Source organism: Papaver somniferum, unplaced genomic scaffold (assembly GCF_003573695.1).
Source record: "Papaver somniferum cultivar HN1 unplaced genomic scaffold, ASM357369v1 unplaced-scaffold_35, whole genome shotgun sequence".
NCBI lineage: Eukaryota > Viridiplantae > Streptophyta > Magnoliopsida > Ranunculales > Papaveraceae > Papaver > Papaver somniferum.
In genome coordinates, this window is record NW_020645971.1 from 1,142,035 (window position 1) to 1,158,882 (window position 16,848).

A 16,848-nucleotide genomic window follows, 5' to 3' on the forward strand; every position below is an offset into this window, starting at 1 on the left:
GTTTTCATTAACGCTCCACACTCGGACGCTCCATATACTCACGCCTAAATCTATACGCTCACTATACCCACGCCTACCGTCACACGTTCACTATACGTACGTCCCGTTATATTTGGGTTTGGTCTGGGTTGACGACCACTTTTAGTCTCAAACCCTAGGAATCCATTACAAATATAACTATAGTCCGTCCCACTGTGCTTCACTTTCGGACCAAATTTGGGTATAATCTTCTAATTTGGTCGTGACTGTGGTTGCTCTTAGCTTCAGTATCTCTTTTAGATGGAATACTTGTTTTAAACCTTACCGCCCTACGGTGCGTATGAAACTGCGGATTTCGAAGCCCAACCGCAACCAAACCGTTAAAAGCGCGGATTTGGGAATCCCACACGTATCCGGCCCATAGAGTTCGTGAATTGGGTTTCACCCGCAACTTTGCGGACGGATACGGATGAAATCGGCAGTCGCGGACTTTTTGATCACCCCTTTTCGGACGACCTAACTTTAGTACACCGTTTCATTTTCATCTCTCTCTCTAAAACCCAATCTCTGTTTGATCGAGATTAGGGTTTTGAAGGATTAGAAATGGCGATGTTCAACGCCTCTCGTAGATTCTCAAGCATAACATCATCATCTTCAACAGCATCAAAACTTCAGTACTATCTCGTCAGATCTTTCTCCACATCTTTCAGAGAAGAAAGAGATACATTTGGTCCCATTCAAGTCCCTTCTGATAAGTTAGTATTCTCTAACTTCACTAGATTCTTCTTTTTTTTTTTTTTTAGTTTCCCTTAATATGAAAACTCACATGAAATCTCGTTTTTGTTTAGATTATGGGGAGCACAAACGCAGAGATCGTTGCAGAATTTCGATATAGGAGGAGAACGAGAGCAGATGCCCGAACCTATAATTCGTGCGTTTGGCGTTCTTAAAAAGTGTGCTTCTAAGGTTAGTATACAAATTGTTTTTGGTTAGAATCTTCTAGTACATATTTGTGATTTTGCGGTTTGTTTTTTGGTTTGGTAAGATTTCGCATGTGAATCTTCTTTTAGGTTAATATGGAGTATGGTCTTGATCCTACCATTGGGAAAGCGATAATTCAAGCTGCTGATGAAGTTTCTCAAGGGAAACTTAATGATCATTTTCCGCTCGTGATTTGGCAAACTGGAAGCGGTACTCAAAGTAACATGAACGCCAATGAGGTTTGTATGGATAACGGATTTTGTAATGTGTTTTAAAATTAATGTATAGTTCTTAGCTGTATAAAGTGGTAGAGCTAAATTCGTAAGGTTTTCTCCAGGTAATTGCAAATAGAGCGTCTGAGATACTTGGACACAAACGTGGGGAGAAATTTGTGCATCCAAATGATCACGTCAATAGATCACAGTCATCAAATGACACATTTCCTACTGTAAGCCTTTGCCTTTCAGCTCGCATATATAATTCTGTTCTGATGTTTGTTCTTTTTGTATGGTTTTGTTGCTTGTTCGCAGTTCTTGATTGTTGAAGTCCATGATTTATTTGAATCTGAATTGGTTATAACCATTGATATTGGTTCTTCGTTTAGGTCATGCATATTGCTGCTGCAGTCGAAATAAACTCAAGATTTATACCAAGCTTGAAACAGTTGCACAGTTCATTACAGTGCAAGGTTGTATGAAATTCCCTGTTATACCTTATCCTCACTTTGGTTTAAGCAATACCCTTTCATGAACAAATTTGTATCTTTTCTATGTCTTTTTCAGTCTCTTGAATTCAGTGACATTATTAAAATTGGACGAACACACACTCAAGATGCAACACCTTTAACTCTCGGGCAAGAGTTCAGTGGCTATTCTACACAAGTAAGCTTATTTGTTTGTTAATAGTCTCCATAGTTCATATTATTTTTCAGCGTACAAATGTATGAAGTTTCGTATACGTTTGTTACAACCATATTGTTATAGTTGATGATTGGTTTTCTATTTTGGATGCTCCAAGGGTTATTTTAGGAGCAATTCCTGACATTTGTTAATACTCGTGTTGCAGGTGAAGTACGGAATAGATCGAGTATTGTGTACTCTTCCACGGATGTATCAGGTCTGTGATCCACCTATTGTACTTACATGTCTTTTTTAATCTTCAACGCTAATGGATTTTAATTTTCCTTTGTGAAGCTTGCTCAAGGTGGTACGGCGGTAGGAACAGGATTGAATACTAAGAAAGGGTATAGGTTCACTTGTCTGTTTATCCTCATTTCTCTTGACTAATATTGCCCTTTAGGGTTTTTGTTCTTATCTACTTCTGCAATATATCGATCCACAATGCGTATATAGCATCACTTTCTTTTGAACTTCCAATGAATATTACCTGCATCAGTTAGTGGCTTATTGAATTGGCATCTGGTGCCATGTATGGAATAAATGAATAAATATTTACGTTTTTTATTCTTTCTTCTGCCTTGCTTTATAGAAGGTTTAAGTTAACGTGCAAGTTGACACTGTCTGTAATCTGTACAAACTCCTTTACATATTATCCCTTAAAAGACTGCCATTGTTTTATTATATGTATATCTTTTTTTTGTTATTACCATAATTGCTTTGTATGTTTGACACATCTGAATTTCAGGTTTGATGTGAAAATTGCTACAGCAGTTGCAGAGGAAACCAATCTACCATTTGTTACGGCCGAGAACAAGTTTGAAGCTCTGGTAGTCTCTATGCTCTAATAGGACTCGCTTTCCTATTGGTTTCTGATTGTTATTGAGTTATGACTGTTTTCTGTTTCCTTCTTGTTTTAACTTTTGTGGATTCTTGAATGCTCCACCAGGCTGCACATGATGCTTTTGTTGAAACTAGTGGAGCCTTGAACACAGTGTCTACTTCTCTTATGAAGATTGCAAATGACATACGTTTACTTGGAAGGTGTGTAAGTTTAATCGTGTATTTTACTGACAAATGTAGCACCACACCCCGTGGCATTGACATTTGCTTATTTCAGTGGTCCACGTTGCGGTCTTGGGGAACTTATTCTACCTGAAAATGAGCCGGGCAGCAGTATCATGCCTGTATGTACTCTTTCCTTATCTGGTCTCCGTTTCATTTATTTTTTTTATCCTTTAGGGTAAAAATGATATCAATAAAGTAGAGATTATACCTACTTACATCTAATTCCTGCTTATTTGGGATTTCTGATACTGTTACAGGGGAAGGTAAATCCTACTCAGTGTGAGGCTCTCACGATGGTCTGTGCTCAGGTGATATCTCGTTTCCTATATGTTTTGTCATGTAACCATGAAGATGAAGTATGATAAGCCATCAAAAGAAGTTACTTAACTTCATGACATTTTTGTAGGATTTTTCTTGAATCATAAGAAAATGGGCACCCAAATCATGGAAGAAGTGATCATAAAATGAAGTTTATTTGTTTAACTTGCTCAGTTCAGCAGTTCTACTAATCAATGTGTGAAACTTGCAGATTATGGGAAACCATGTAGCCATTACAGTTGGTGGATCAAATGGTCATTTTGAACTCAACGTCTACAAGCCAATGATGGCTAGTGCCCTTTTACGAGTGAGTACTGCATGTCACCCATATTATTAATAACATGTTTTAATTGAAGTACTCGACAAATCCTAACAAATTAGGTAAAACATGGAAGTTTATATCTCATTCATCTTTCGTCTATCATCTTCATTGATGGGCCACCTAGGATACCTCCATGTGTCTTATCGTATATGCTTTGCACTCGATGTTCGCAGAACTTTTTACTACGCAATCATACTGCATTGAAGTTTATAGAAGAATATACGTGTATTCTGTTTTTGGCGTCTAAAAGCTATATTATATTTTAGAAAAATTGGCATCTTTGTTGTTACTTTATAGGCTACTATCATTACTCAAGTAGTTTCTTTGCCAATTTGGTCATTTCTGTAACTAGAATTATATTCTAGTAGTACTTTTGCTAAGTATATCTTGCATATAGTTTAAAAATGGTACCTTTTGAAAACATTCACTCAATGAGTCTGGTTACACCAATTTGTCGTGCTTTTTCTCAGTTGGGAGGTTTAATCTGTTCCTCAGCCTTCGGCATTGTTTTAGGCTATCTATCGTGTTTTCGCTGAGTTATAGCTCACTTTTTGTTGACAGTCATTAAGGTTACTGGGAGATGCATCTGTATCCTTCGAAAAGAATTGTGTAAGAGGAATTCAAGCCAATAACGAGAGAATTTCAAAATTACTGCACGAGGTAAAGTTATTAGCACATTAAAGTTTGTTCTTTCTTGTTACATGTAAACGCCCAAAAGCCAAATATCTCATTGTACTTTGTTTTTCTTTTTTTGGCCTTGCAGTCACTGATGCTTGTCACCTCTTTGAACCCTGTAAGTTGTCACATGTATTGCTTTCTTTGCTGCATTGTTTCTTTCAAGTTGAAAGGTCTAATGATGAACTTGCTGCTTTTTCCAGAAAATTGGTTATGATAATGCTGCCGCAGTTGCCAAGAAAGCACACAAGGAGGGCTCAACTCTGAAGGTGATCCTCTCTCTCTCTCTTAATATATATATACATATACCTTGTCGAGCATCAGTATTTTTATGAACATTTCGAGGGTACTTGTATATTTCCTTTGCTCATATGGTCGTTATACAAATTTGAAAAATCCATGTTTGGATATCGAGCTGGCTAATCTATTTTTTCCAAATATTTGGGCATGAGCATTAAGGGGATTAAGCTAGTAGAAGTAGAAAAAATGTTTTTAACACCCAATTATCTTTCTTCTGGCCACTGTTGTTCGTTTCAGGTCGTTAAGAAGCTTAAAACAAAACTGTAGTTTGTTGCTTGATCGATCATATTCTTTATTTTATGTCCGATATCTGAAGCTAACAAGAAGCTTTTACATTCCAGGAAGCCGCTTTAAAACTTGGTGTGCTAACAAGTGAAGAATTCGATGAGCTAGTGGTCCCTGCCAAGATGATTGGCCCCTCGGACTAAAACATGAAAAGTTTTAGGATCATTAAGACAACATTTTTCCGACTTCCCGAGCCCATTGGCTGGAGGCTGTGTTCTCCTTCTCTCATGTGCACATATGTCTGTTATTATGAGAGAATCGATAAGAGATGCGTGCTTTAATGCGAATAAAGTGGTGATTCTAATTTACCATTGATGATGATTTTCTGCTGACATTTTCGAATTTTTGGTGATTCTAATTTACCATTGATGATGATTTTCTGTCTATTATCATGTGCACATCTGTCTATTATTATGAGAGAATCGATAAGAGATGCGTGCTTTAATGCGAATAAAGTGGTGATTCTAATTGACCATTGATGATGATTTTCTGCTGACATTTTCGAATTTTTGGTTCATGCACGTCGTCTTGCGATTTGATTACCCTGAAATAAAGGGAGATTGATTGCCCTAGTAAAGGGAGCTCGTCTTTACCTTGTAACAAGAAATGCTTGAATATTATATGACACCATTTTTTTATTGCAACACCACCAAATGATGAAAAGCATGGCTAAATTGGGGTCTATGTCACTTATATGAGCCTGCTACTAGATGACAAAAAAAGTCATTAGAAATAATTTTCACATCGCCCCTTATCCAATAATTACCAAGTACCTATTTTATTCTTGTTTAATTAGTATTAATTAATTATATTGGGTGTTAATTGGGCCGAAAATGGAGGACTTTATATGGCCATTTTTTTGTCAAATCTAAGTGATCAATTAACAAAAAATGATTTTTTTACAAATCTAAGTGATCAATTAACAAAAAAAGATTCAGAATGGTCTGTGTCGAAAAAACAAGAATGCCCCTCTAATAGCCGGAATTTTTGTCAATTGACACAAAGGTCACATCAAAGTTTTTAGTTTTTCCTTTTTCTTCAGCAAACTCTCCGTCAAATTTTAGTTTTTCTTTTTTTTCTTTTTCTTCTTCCTCCTCTCGGTTTCTTCTCGATTTTTCCTCTCTGAACTTCTGGTGATTTTGGTTAGAGTTTGAGAATATGATTTCGAGTTCGAGAACGCAACGAAAGGGTGGTTATGATATGGGTTAATTGAAGATCTAGTGACTGTTAATTGAAGTTGAGATGGGTTCGATCTGTGACTGAGAGAGGAGATGATGAAAGAAAAGAAATTGAAGATGGAATCGACCATGGAAGAATGGGTTATCTCTGGATTCGTTGCAAATGGATTTGATGGTTGAATTATGAAGATTTGAAGCGGGTATTGCAGCGACAGTGGATAAGAGGAATGGAGCACTGGTGATGGCTAAAGGATCTGATGGGTGATTATCGATTAATGCTGCAGAGATAATAATTACAGGGGCATGGTGGTTGTACTGAGATTTGTAGGAGCCGAAATCTGAAGATGGTGGTGATTTAATGTTTGAAATGGTGGAGATAGTGAATGTGTTGCTACTGCAACTGATTGCAGTAGTGCTGCTGGGGTAACTATTTTGTCAACGTGGTCAGCTTTATCAAATTTCTTGGCTATTTTGGGGGCTTTTTCTCTCTGAATCATACTTGGGAAGATTCAGTGTTATTTCTTTGGATTCCATTGCAAGCTTCGTAAGTTCTCAAACTTTATGAATTCTTACAAATTTTAATGTTGTTTTAACAATAGGAAAATTTGCTATTTGGTCCTAAGTCCATATACTTAGTTATAGTATGGTCCAACCGGAAGTTTTTATTATCCGGAGGTCCAAAATTAATTAAAACATGGAAATGACTGGAATACCCATCGTTTCCAAACGTGTTACCTAATATCATTCGATATTCTTCTCTCTCTCATAAAAAATCCAATCTCTGTGTTCTTCCTCGCGTTTCGTTTTTCATTTCTCTTCTCTGTTCTAAGAGAAATTCTTGTGTTTCAATCGGAGAATCACAAACCAAAAACGTAGATTTCGATCTAAGAGAAACCAATACTCAAAAATCCAAAAAGATTTCGATTTTCCAACTTAAATCAATATTTTTTTTTAGATCTACGAAGATAGTACCGCTCTCATATAAGAAGAAGATGATTACGAAGAATCACCAATACCAAAAACCAAATCAACGAGCAAAATATAAAATAAGAGTACTGAAATCAATAGCAGAAAAAGGTATGAATCAGTAGTACATATATGTTGTACTGAAAAAATCTTTAACCAATATGATACATCACTGTGTATAAGATGGTTTTTTTAGCTTTTGACTGTTCAAATCACCAGTACATAACTTAAAAACTGATGAAAATCATCATAAGTGACGTACGGTTTGTGTTTGTGTTTGTAGTTTGTGTTTCTGGCACATAGATTTGCGAGTACATAAGTCAAAAAATGTTGAATAACAATCAAAGACATGCGGTGTGTTCTTATTTGTATTGACAACATATATCTAACGATACATATACACAATACTGAGGTAAAAAAACACTATGTTGTTTATTTTTGGTTGATGAGATAATGATCCGCCAGTACATATCTCTAGTACTTATGAAATAGGTTTTTTTACGCTTTCATTGGATTTAGGCACTATGAACATCAAGTACATAACTCACATACTGAATAGTAACCATTATTATGCTTTCACATGTGATTTTGGGTGTTTTAGGCATATGAGTATGCAGTACATAAGGGCAATACTGATTATGTAACATTGATTATGCTTCTATATAAGATTGTTTGTGTTTCTTGCACATAGATTTACCAGTACATAACTCAAAAACTATCGAATAACAATCAAAAGTGACATGAGGTATTTTCTTTCATTCTTCTTTTCGCTGCACACCAGTACATATATGTTGTATTGAGGTATAACCGTGCCTTTGTACTCTAAAATCATTAAGTTGGTTTATGAGATAATAATCTTGGGTATGCAGTACATAAGGACAATACTGGTGAATGTTTTTATGCTTCCATATATGATTGTGTTAAAGGAACATTGTTTAATTTCAAAATGGTGGTGGACAACAGGTAGTAGCGATGGTGGTGGCGGCGGTGAAGGATTCGGGATTGAAGATCTGTAAATGTGTTAAATTTGTATAATTTTTCTTCTTCTATGTCCTATATTCTTTATTTGTTTGTTTTAATCATGATGTGGATTTTGGTTGCCAGTGTACCGACAATTGTTGATTAAACAAAATAAAGTTAGTTTAATTTCTACGATTCTGCTAATTCCGGGAAAAAAAACAGGATCGATTTTACAGCTATATATACGCTGTACTGATAAATACTAAAAACAATTTGACATTAGAAACTTTCAGTATATATTTGCTATACTGAAAAGTACATATTAGCTATACTGGAAATTTTTGGCTTAATTTTTCAATACATATTAGCTATACTGGAAATTTTTGACTCAACTTTTCAGTACATATTAGCTATACTGAAATTTTTGCTATCATTAACCTGCAGTACATATTGGTTGTACCGAAGAAACTAGATCAATTTTGACATTTTCAACTGCCAGTACATACTGTTCGCTCGGGAATAAATTCCAAGGTCATTTTAACTGATTTATACATCATGATCAATAGTGATACTAAAAAAAATCAGATTTTATTAAATTTGATAGACAACGAATAACCGACAGCCACATCAGTTACAATTAGATTTTCTTTTCTTAAAGTGGAGCCAAAATTACATGAGCTCACCGAACCTTGAACCAATGACCTATTAATTACAATAAACTAGACTAAGATAGTACAAATCACATGGTGTATAAATTGAATTAATGCAATTAATACGAGACCTCTCACAAATATATAAACTTTGAAGGATTCAGGTCTATTCTACATTAATGCATCATGAATCCAAGAGTATTCTCGCAGGGAAAGTAGAGCAACTCTATGTTCAGGACTTAAATGTTTGTTGAACATCACCCTCAGTTTGTGTTCAACAACAGAGATTGCAGAGGCGCACAATATTGATGAGCTGAATATTACCACCGCCTACTTCATCAAACGCAACTCTGCAGGGAAAAACAACATGTTCTCTATCAAAATAATAGTGCAACAACAAGCCAAACAGTTCCCTATATTTATGGGTTAAAATCGAAATAGAAAATGAAGCACTTATGAACAATGTTTGGATACTGATTTTCTATGGAATGCAGAGTTTAGACACCGAGAAATAACACAATACAACGTTTATACACTGACAAAATAACATTGTACATCGTTTATACACTGCTTTTACCTGGAGTCCAGAGTTTATACACTGTCCAGCAATTGATACGATCCTCAAATGTCAAAAGTCTGCATAGTACATATAAATTTCATTAGCAAAACTCATACCTGTCAATCTATGCGGTCCTCAAATCATCACAATGTTGTGCCCATCCATCCACAATGACCGAATAAGCTTCATTCCGCCGCATAACAGATGCAAATAATACTGCCAAACAATGGTGTTACACTAATTTATTAGGGATGCATAGATTTCCAAACAATGGTGTTGACTAATTTGTATGAACTGTTGCACAAACAACGACACTTTAGAAAATAGATCATACAAATACCATGTTGTGAACCCTGGATTTGTGTTTGCGCTATTTAGCACCAATTTTCTCTGAGGTGCAGCATCTATGCACTATGATTTTTCATTAATTTAACAAACAAAATAAATAAACAACTGTAAACAAAATGATATAACCATTATATTCCAGCAACATGTTACCACAAAGAACAAACAATTCATTTGAATATTAATGTTTTCATTTAATTGGACATAACATTGGGTCTGGCAGCATTACATTGCCATGGATCCATGTTGCCAAAATATGGTGCACCCAAAATGTATTCAGTTCATTCTCAGTATATCAAATATGCACTCAATTAATTCATTCTTAGTATGTTAAAAACCACACTCAATCTCAACAATCAATACCTATTTTCATGCACAGATCAAAACAAAGCAATCCAAAAATTAAATCAACTATACCTACATTTGTATTTCTTCTCAAGTTCACCAGTAAGATGTCTCTTCACAAAAGTAGTCTCCTCCTGTTAGGTATCAAACACAACCAAGAGCAATTTCTATCAGTATGCGATATATGTACTGAAGATTCATGAACTACATATCAACTGTATCACAATACAAGTGACGGGTCTGTGTAAAGTAAGAGAATCGAAACACATAGTACAATATTTCATATGTGTGTGGATGATTATGCACTGATTCGGTAGTGTGAAGACGGGTATGCAGTAAGAAGAACAATTACTTCGAGATAAAATCCAGTATAGTTGTTATGCACTGCTCAAAACTCCAATACAGTTCTTATGTACCTTATATGTTTTCCATGTTTTATTCTAGTTTCGAACATACTACATTGGGTAGTAGAATCTAACAGAATCCATATATATACTTATGGATAAAACAACAACAAATGAAAAAGTCTAAAGCAGTTCGCATCAGTATGCCACATATGTACTGCTGATTCATGAACTAAAACAACTGCATGGAATGAATCTATAAAAAAAAAATATAATCGAGAGAGTATTATTTCAGTAACGCATATATGTACCTATGAATCAAACAACAAGTGGTAAAACTAAGAAATAAAACAGAATCAAAAGCAGTTTGTATCAGTATGACACATATGTAATGCTAATTCATGAACTAAAAAACAACCATATGTAATGCATCTATCAAAAAAAAACGGAATCGAGAGAGTCTTATTTCAGTATCGAAGATATGTACTTATGGATCGAACAACAATAAGTGATAAGATACAGCTAAAAATAAAACAGAATCAAAAGCAATTTGTATCAGTATGCAACATATGTACTGCTGGATAATACCCCTGAAACAACAAACAAGCACGAATTTGATAAAATAAAGAAGCGAAAACAACAAGATAATCAAAGCGATAGTTCAAATATGTTAAAAACACCATAATCTAACCAAAAAAATGAGTAATTACGATCAAGATTCATAAAAAACAAACCAAAACAAAAATAAACCTAAAACTAAGATCTATGTGTACTACCATCAATAAATAAAAACTAAGATCTATAATACCATCAGTACGAGATATATGTACTACCAGATCGTGCAATCACGGATCTACAATCAAACATCAACAACTCAGATCTATATTACCAATCTTTAACTAAAATCACCGAGAATGGAAATGAGATTACAGATCTAAAAACTAATTGTGAATCTAGCCAGGAGTTCAAAGTGAATTAGTGTTATTAGGGTTTTTGAAGCCATAGATTTGTATGTAAATTCTAATCAAGGATTACGACCGAATTAAACAATCAAAAGAGATGAAACTTACCTTATTTGATGGATTTTATTGATGATTCATTCAATAAAACTCGTCGGTGATGCTTTCAAACGGAGTTTCTTCGATCTTCAACACAGAGGTCGAGTCGTGGAAAGAGAAAATGAAAATGAAAATATTTGTGACTGATTTAGTCTTATCGTTATTATGTATGAAGGGTATCCAGACATTTACCGAAAAAATCTTCCTAGTTTCGCACGTGTACAGGACCAAGTGATAAAAAATTGGGTCCATTTTTATATTTTCTTTATATTATAGACCTCTAATTACTGGGCTTTAGTGGGTGGACCTGCCACTAACTAATATCACTAAACTAGTACCTATAGGTAATTCCTACTTAACAATATGACAAACATTTAGTACCTTGTTCAAATGTATGTGAATGCAATTCAGGCAATTAACCCCCTCTTTGATCATTTCCGTCTTCGAAAATGGAGGATAATGAACCTTTCATAGTTTTAGTACTGATTGTATAACCAAGTCAGTTGGAATTGGTCTTCAAGTATGATATTTAAGCTGTCATGGTGTGAGAAATTTAACTTCAATCTTGCAGGGGATAGTCTAGTTATGGTCAACGGCGATGTTTCCACAGATGAAACCAAAACCTTGTGATTTGTCATTAAATGTATGTGAATCCGCGACTCCAGCTCAGTTGATTTTTCCTATTATCATCTTGTGAAGTTTACACCTACTGATGATCCTGCTAAGATTTCCAAAATGCAGTAATTACTTAACCCTACCACCACCTTGATTTTGTTTCTGGATATGCTTATTTATTGATATAGGTATCTGGCGCAAAAAGCTGTAGTAAACACCATCCGCTCAATCAAATTTTCAAAGAAGAATTTTACTAATGATGCGCTGGTAAGAGTTTTGCCTTTTATCATTGTCGAATATTTGACATAGCACTTCTGGTGCATGTTCTAATTTTTCTTTTCGGCTTGTCATAATTTGTTGAGCTCCTATTCGTCGAAATATCACTGCTTTTCAAAGAGTTCTATTTTGTCATCTGGACATCTTTCACTTGCTTCAAATATGTAGCAGCACCAGCTTATGTGTGGGGTATCAAGTAATGTGGACCAGCATGACATTGCTATCGTTGGAGGAGGCATGGTTGGAATTGCTCTTGGTTGTGCTCTGTGTAAGTTCCATTACTGACGAACATTAAGTTAACTTCTGTCTAGAATCCTTAATATGTCAGACTTATGCAACAATTTTGCCAACTTGGCTGCAATGGTCACTGATTGGAACTAAAGTTTTTTGAGCACAGATCAGAGTGAAAGGGAGATGTGACTGCGGATTAGCTAACTTTGGTTTCTCTCAGTTTTATGTGATGTATGAGAGAGCAAATCAGTCTTGTTCTGATCTTTTATCATGTAAGCATGTAAGGTTCTATTCCTTGGGGGAATTCAATGCAGAAATTATAAGAACTAATCTAAGTTATTTTACTCTCTTGCTCCCTGTGTAACTTGTTTTTGGTTTGATTGGCTAAACCAAATAAGGTGAAAGTGTAAGATATTACATGAACCTACAAGAAATTCCCATATGAGAAATTTTTTTACATTATCAAGTTAATACAATTTTGTTTTATAAACTAGAATTATGATAAAATTTGTCTGAACATCTCTTTTACAATGTTTTTTTTACTTTACAAATCTGAATTTGTGCAATCACGTAGTGGTGTCGTTTTGTCAAGTTCTTCGGTCGGCCCTCACACCGTGGCAACGGTTGTACTAGTTATGTTTTAGATGTGAGATCAACTAATGTTAAAGAGTTCTTCAAAACATCAAACAACTTAAATTTCTTGACTTTTTTCTCGTAAACAGTACCCATAATCGGTTTACGTTCATGCACTTGTAAACCGATTCTGGGTAGGTTAACAGAGGACTTACAGAATCGGTTGACGTTGGCATATGTATAATCCGATTGTCCAAATCGGGGTTTTATGTGACACTAGATTTTTTGCCCGTGCTACGCACCGCGCGTACCCGAAAACCGCTTTGCTTCGTCCCGTTCCGATGCATACTTAGGATTTTTGATTTAGTATAGCTCGATTTCGGATCGCCCCGTTCCACTGAGTCAGCTAGTTCTAGTCAGAGTCCGCTAACTGACTCAGCTGAGTGGTCAAGGCCTAGGCCATCTTGCCAGGCCAAACCAATGTCGCGCCATGATAGCTTACTTCAATCTACTGCTCACTTACTGGGATTTATCCAAGAAAATAAAATGTCAGATAAGGTTCTAAAACTGTGGCTAAGACATGCATATGTATATATTCATGAAATTCTTCTTCTTCTTCTTCTTCTTCTTCTTCTTCTTCTTCTAATATTAGTTAATCATTAGCAACCAAATAAGAAATCATTTGGTTGCAGTTATATATCTAAGAATTTGTTAGCATATTTCATACACAAACAAAATAAGCATAAGAGTGTAAATAACATACAGAAGGAAACAAAATAAATGAAGAAAGAACCTTTTATTATACCACTTATTACAGTCCCTTTTTTTTGGTATGCCGTCATTGTTGCAGCAAACTGCGAACCCCTCTTGCCTTTTTTTTGCTGTTTAAATCAAATAAAATAAAATTAAAGACCCATTTTGCAAGAGTTTGGTCACCTCCTGATAACGTTGGTTGTAGTTTGGTCACCTGTTGATAATATTGACTCCACAACAAACTTCATTGAACTACACACATTTGTATCAAATGTGAACTAATATTGCACGAAAGAATTTGATTACAACATACCTCATTTCTGATGATTTCCATAGCCATTTTTCTAAACAAATTTGCAGGTCCGCAGGACCATCTATGTTGTTCGAATCGAAATGCTTCAACAGTACTTGGCAGTTCATTTTTTTTCCTTTCAAATTGAGGGGATTTTTTTTTTTGTTAGACCGGAACCAGAGTTAAATATTCAGTCAGTAAAAAATGTAAGTTCGTGTTAAATAGTGAGATGCCTAATTAAAATACCTGAATATCACCAACATAAACGAATTTCCAACCCTTCAAACGAATGGCAAGATCCAAATCTTTGACGGTTGTTCGATCTTTCCATCAAAAACCATTTTCTCTACCTCTTGACCTGAACTGCAACATTTCCGTCACCACCAAATGCTTGTAAACACAACCCAGAGCTCATATCTCGACACTACTCACAACAGATAGAACTGAGAACACCCTAAGCATTCATCTATTTCATACACATCTCATTCAATCACTCATTGCAACATTCATTCCCCGTGCTTCACCAAATCAATCATACTGTCAGTGAGATGGATACAAACAAATACAAACATCTCAAACAAATAGAAACCCTAAGTAAGACATGGGTTTTAGTTTGAATTAGAGATTGCAGTCAGGGTTTGAGAAGTAATTGGAGATGTAATGAACAGAGAAGAAGTAATTTCTAGGGTTCGCTGTTGTTATTGATAAATAGAAGACTTAGAAAAGGGATTTGGTGAATATCTTCACCACATAACCTGTGGAGATATGCTTCTTATTTATATTAGGAAAGATAATAGATTTGTTACAGATTTAGAATATATCCTAACAAACATAAGAAGAATTCAAATCTGTTTAAAGTCCTAGTTTGTAGCCTATGGACTAGAGTTGTTGCGAGTCTTTGGGAAGACTTGGTGTGTTATCTTAGTCACGTACTAACACCGCCCCTCAAGTTGTACTGGAGTTGACGGATGTGCAACTTGGATCGAAAAATTTGAAATCTTGGTGATGAAAGACCTTTCGTAAAAATATCCGCCAGTTGATCTCGAGAACTAATGAAACGTACACATAGCTTCTTGCTTGCAACCCGTTCTCTAACAAAATGGTAATCGATTTCAATATGTTTAGTACGTGCATGAAAGACCGGATTCGCAGTCAAATAAGTAGCCCCCAAATTATCACACCATAGAATTGGCGCCGAAACCAAAAATCCCAGTTCCACTAATAACGACTGTATCCAAACCAATTCTGACGTCGCAATGGCAACACCTCGATATTCCGCTTCTGTGCTGGATCTCGAAACCGTTTTCTGTTTTCTAGCACTCCAAGAAATTAGATTACCGCCAAAAAATACACAGTAGCCGCTAATAGATCTTCGATCATCTAAACTACCAGCCCAGTCAGCATCTGAATATGCCTGAAGAGAAAAGTCTGTGGATGGGCTAAGATGTAAACCATAATCAATTGTGCTTTTCAGATAGCGAAGGATGTGTTTGACACTCTCCCAGTGTTCGACATAAGGATTATGCATATATTGACAAACTTTATTAACAACAACAGAGATATCTGGCCTAGTAAGATGAAGATATTGCAAAGCACCAACAACGTTGCGATATAAAGTAGGATCAGACATTTTCTCAGTACCTTGTTGCCGCATTTTTTCACTTGACGACAACGGGGTAGAAACTGGTTTAACTCCATCCAGCTTCGTTCGCTTCAGCAGATCCGATACATATTTCCGTTGTGTGAGTGCTAGTCCACCATTGTTGCGCAACACCTCTATGCCAAGAAAGTAATGCAAATCCCCCATATCTTTAATAGCAAATTCCGATCCCAGATCCAGAATGAGATTATTAATGGATTGTGGATCCGAGCCTGTGACGATAATGTCATCTACATAAACAAGTAGATATGTAATCGAAGATGATGTTTTTAAACAAAAAGAGATGTATCCGCCACAGAACCCTTGAACCCAAGAGCTAATAAATAAGTACTCAACCTCGAGAACCAGGCCCTCGGAGCTTGTTTAAGACCGTACAAAGACTTATGTAATTTACACACATGAGTAGGACGATTCGGATCCACAAAGCCAGGGGGCTGTTTCATATAGACATCTTCATCTAAGCGGCCATGCAGAAATGCATTCTCAACGTCTAGTTGCTTTAAAGACCAATTATGCATTACCGCAATAGAGAGAACTAGTCTGATAGTGCAGGGTTTGATAACCGGGCTGAAGGTCTCACTGTAATCAACACCCTCGCGTTGATTAAAACCTTTCGCAAAGCCGAGCTTTGTAGCGATCAATGCTGCCATCCGAGTTTTGTTTTACACGAAAAACCCATTTGGAACCCACGATATTCATACCAGGCAGTTGTTTTGCAAGTGAGTACGTACCATTTCGGATAAGAGCATTGATCTGGTTACCCATTGCAGCTCTCCATTGTGGTAATTTACAAGCCTCCGTGTAACAAGAAGGTTCCATAAAGTCGGAGTCCAACAGGGGATGTTTGGTGGCCAAGAGACTGAATTTGGGCAGGCTTCACTATTCCGGACTTGATCGTGTCTGCATGGAGTGAGTAGGTATTGCTGCACTGGCATCGATGTCTGCGGGAGGTTGAGACGAAGAGAGCAATGGAGTTGATGACGCTGTAGACGCTCATCAGGAGAGCCAACAACTGATGACGCTGCAGACGCTTCAGCAGACAAAGTTGCAGAGGGCGACGCTGGAGAGCCAACAGGAACTGAGGCTTGGTGTGACGTAGCAGCAGATCCACCAGGAGATGCAGCAGTGGTAACAGGAGAACTATGACGTGTTTCAGCAACCGGTGGAGTAGAACTCATAGTATTCTCAGCAGAAGTAACACAGCAGGCTCAGGTAAATT

General features: G+C 36.2%; 1 protein-coding gene and 3 long non-coding RNA genes across 5 annotated transcripts; 2 read left to right on the forward strand and 2 right to left on the reverse strand.

Annotated features, from left to right (window-relative positions):
* Nucleotides 1-493: 493 nt before the first annotated feature.
* LOC113342235 (fumarate hydratase 1, mitochondrial) lies at nucleotides 494-5,303 on the forward strand. The gene is made up of 17 exons (XM_026586837.1): nucleotides 494-734; nucleotides 828-945; nucleotides 1,050-1,199; nucleotides 1,298-1,408; nucleotides 1,565-1,648; nucleotides 1,743-1,841; nucleotides 2,026-2,076; nucleotides 2,154-2,203; nucleotides 2,605-2,686; nucleotides 2,806-2,900; nucleotides 2,977-3,043; nucleotides 3,182-3,232; nucleotides 3,454-3,549; nucleotides 4,126-4,224; nucleotides 4,328-4,357; nucleotides 4,443-4,508; nucleotides 4,881-5,303. Exons 1-17 carry the CDS (start codon nucleotides 583-585, stop codon nucleotides 4,965-4,967), a joined length of 1,488 nt encoding a protein of 495 aa, XP_026442622.1. The 5' UTR covers nucleotides 494-582; the 3' UTR covers nucleotides 4,968-5,303.
* Nucleotides 5,304-5,853: 550 nt separating this feature from the next.
* On the forward strand, nucleotides 5,854-8,120 carry LOC113342311. The gene is made up of 2 exons (XR_003356594.1): nucleotides 5,854-6,546; nucleotides 7,932-8,120. It is a non-coding gene; the product is annotated as an uncharacterized LOC113342311 (long non-coding RNA).
* Nucleotides 8,121-8,723: 603 nt separating this feature from the next.
* On the reverse strand, nucleotides 8,724-9,346 carry LOC113342226. Its single transcript, XR_003356530.1, has 2 exons — nucleotides 9,156-9,346; nucleotides 8,724-8,928 (listed from the first exon to the last, which is right to left on the reverse strand). It is a non-coding gene; the product is annotated as an uncharacterized LOC113342226 (long non-coding RNA).
* Nucleotides 9,347-12,796: 3,450 nt separating this feature from the next.
* On the reverse strand, nucleotides 12,797-14,765 carry LOC113342182. 2 transcript variants are annotated; one of them, XR_003356501.1, is made up of 4 exons: nucleotides 14,216-14,765; nucleotides 13,991-14,105; nucleotides 13,730-13,805; nucleotides 12,797-13,446 (listed from the first exon to the last, which is right to left on the reverse strand). It is a non-coding gene; the product is annotated as an uncharacterized LOC113342182 (long non-coding RNA). The 2 variants fall into 2 exon arrangements; XR_003356502.1 differs by having other exon boundaries at nucleotides 13,718-13,805.
* Between the last annotated feature and the right edge of the window lie 2,083 nt (nucleotides 14,766-16,848).

Excerpts from the sequence above, each read along its gene's own strand:
- LOC113342235 (XM_026586837.1), top strand. The coding sequence starts at position 583 with ATGGCGATGTTCAACGCCTCTCGTAGATTCTCAAGCATAACATCATCA. Across the intron at positions 3,044-3,181 it reads CGGGCAGCAGTATCATGCCT|GGGAAGGTAAATCCTACTCA; the intron begins GTATGTACTCTT and ends ATACTGTTACAG. Across the intron at positions 3,233-3,453 it reads TCACGATGGTCTGTGCTCAG|ATTATGGGAAACCATGTAGC; the intron begins GTGATATCTCGT and ends TGAAACTTGCAG.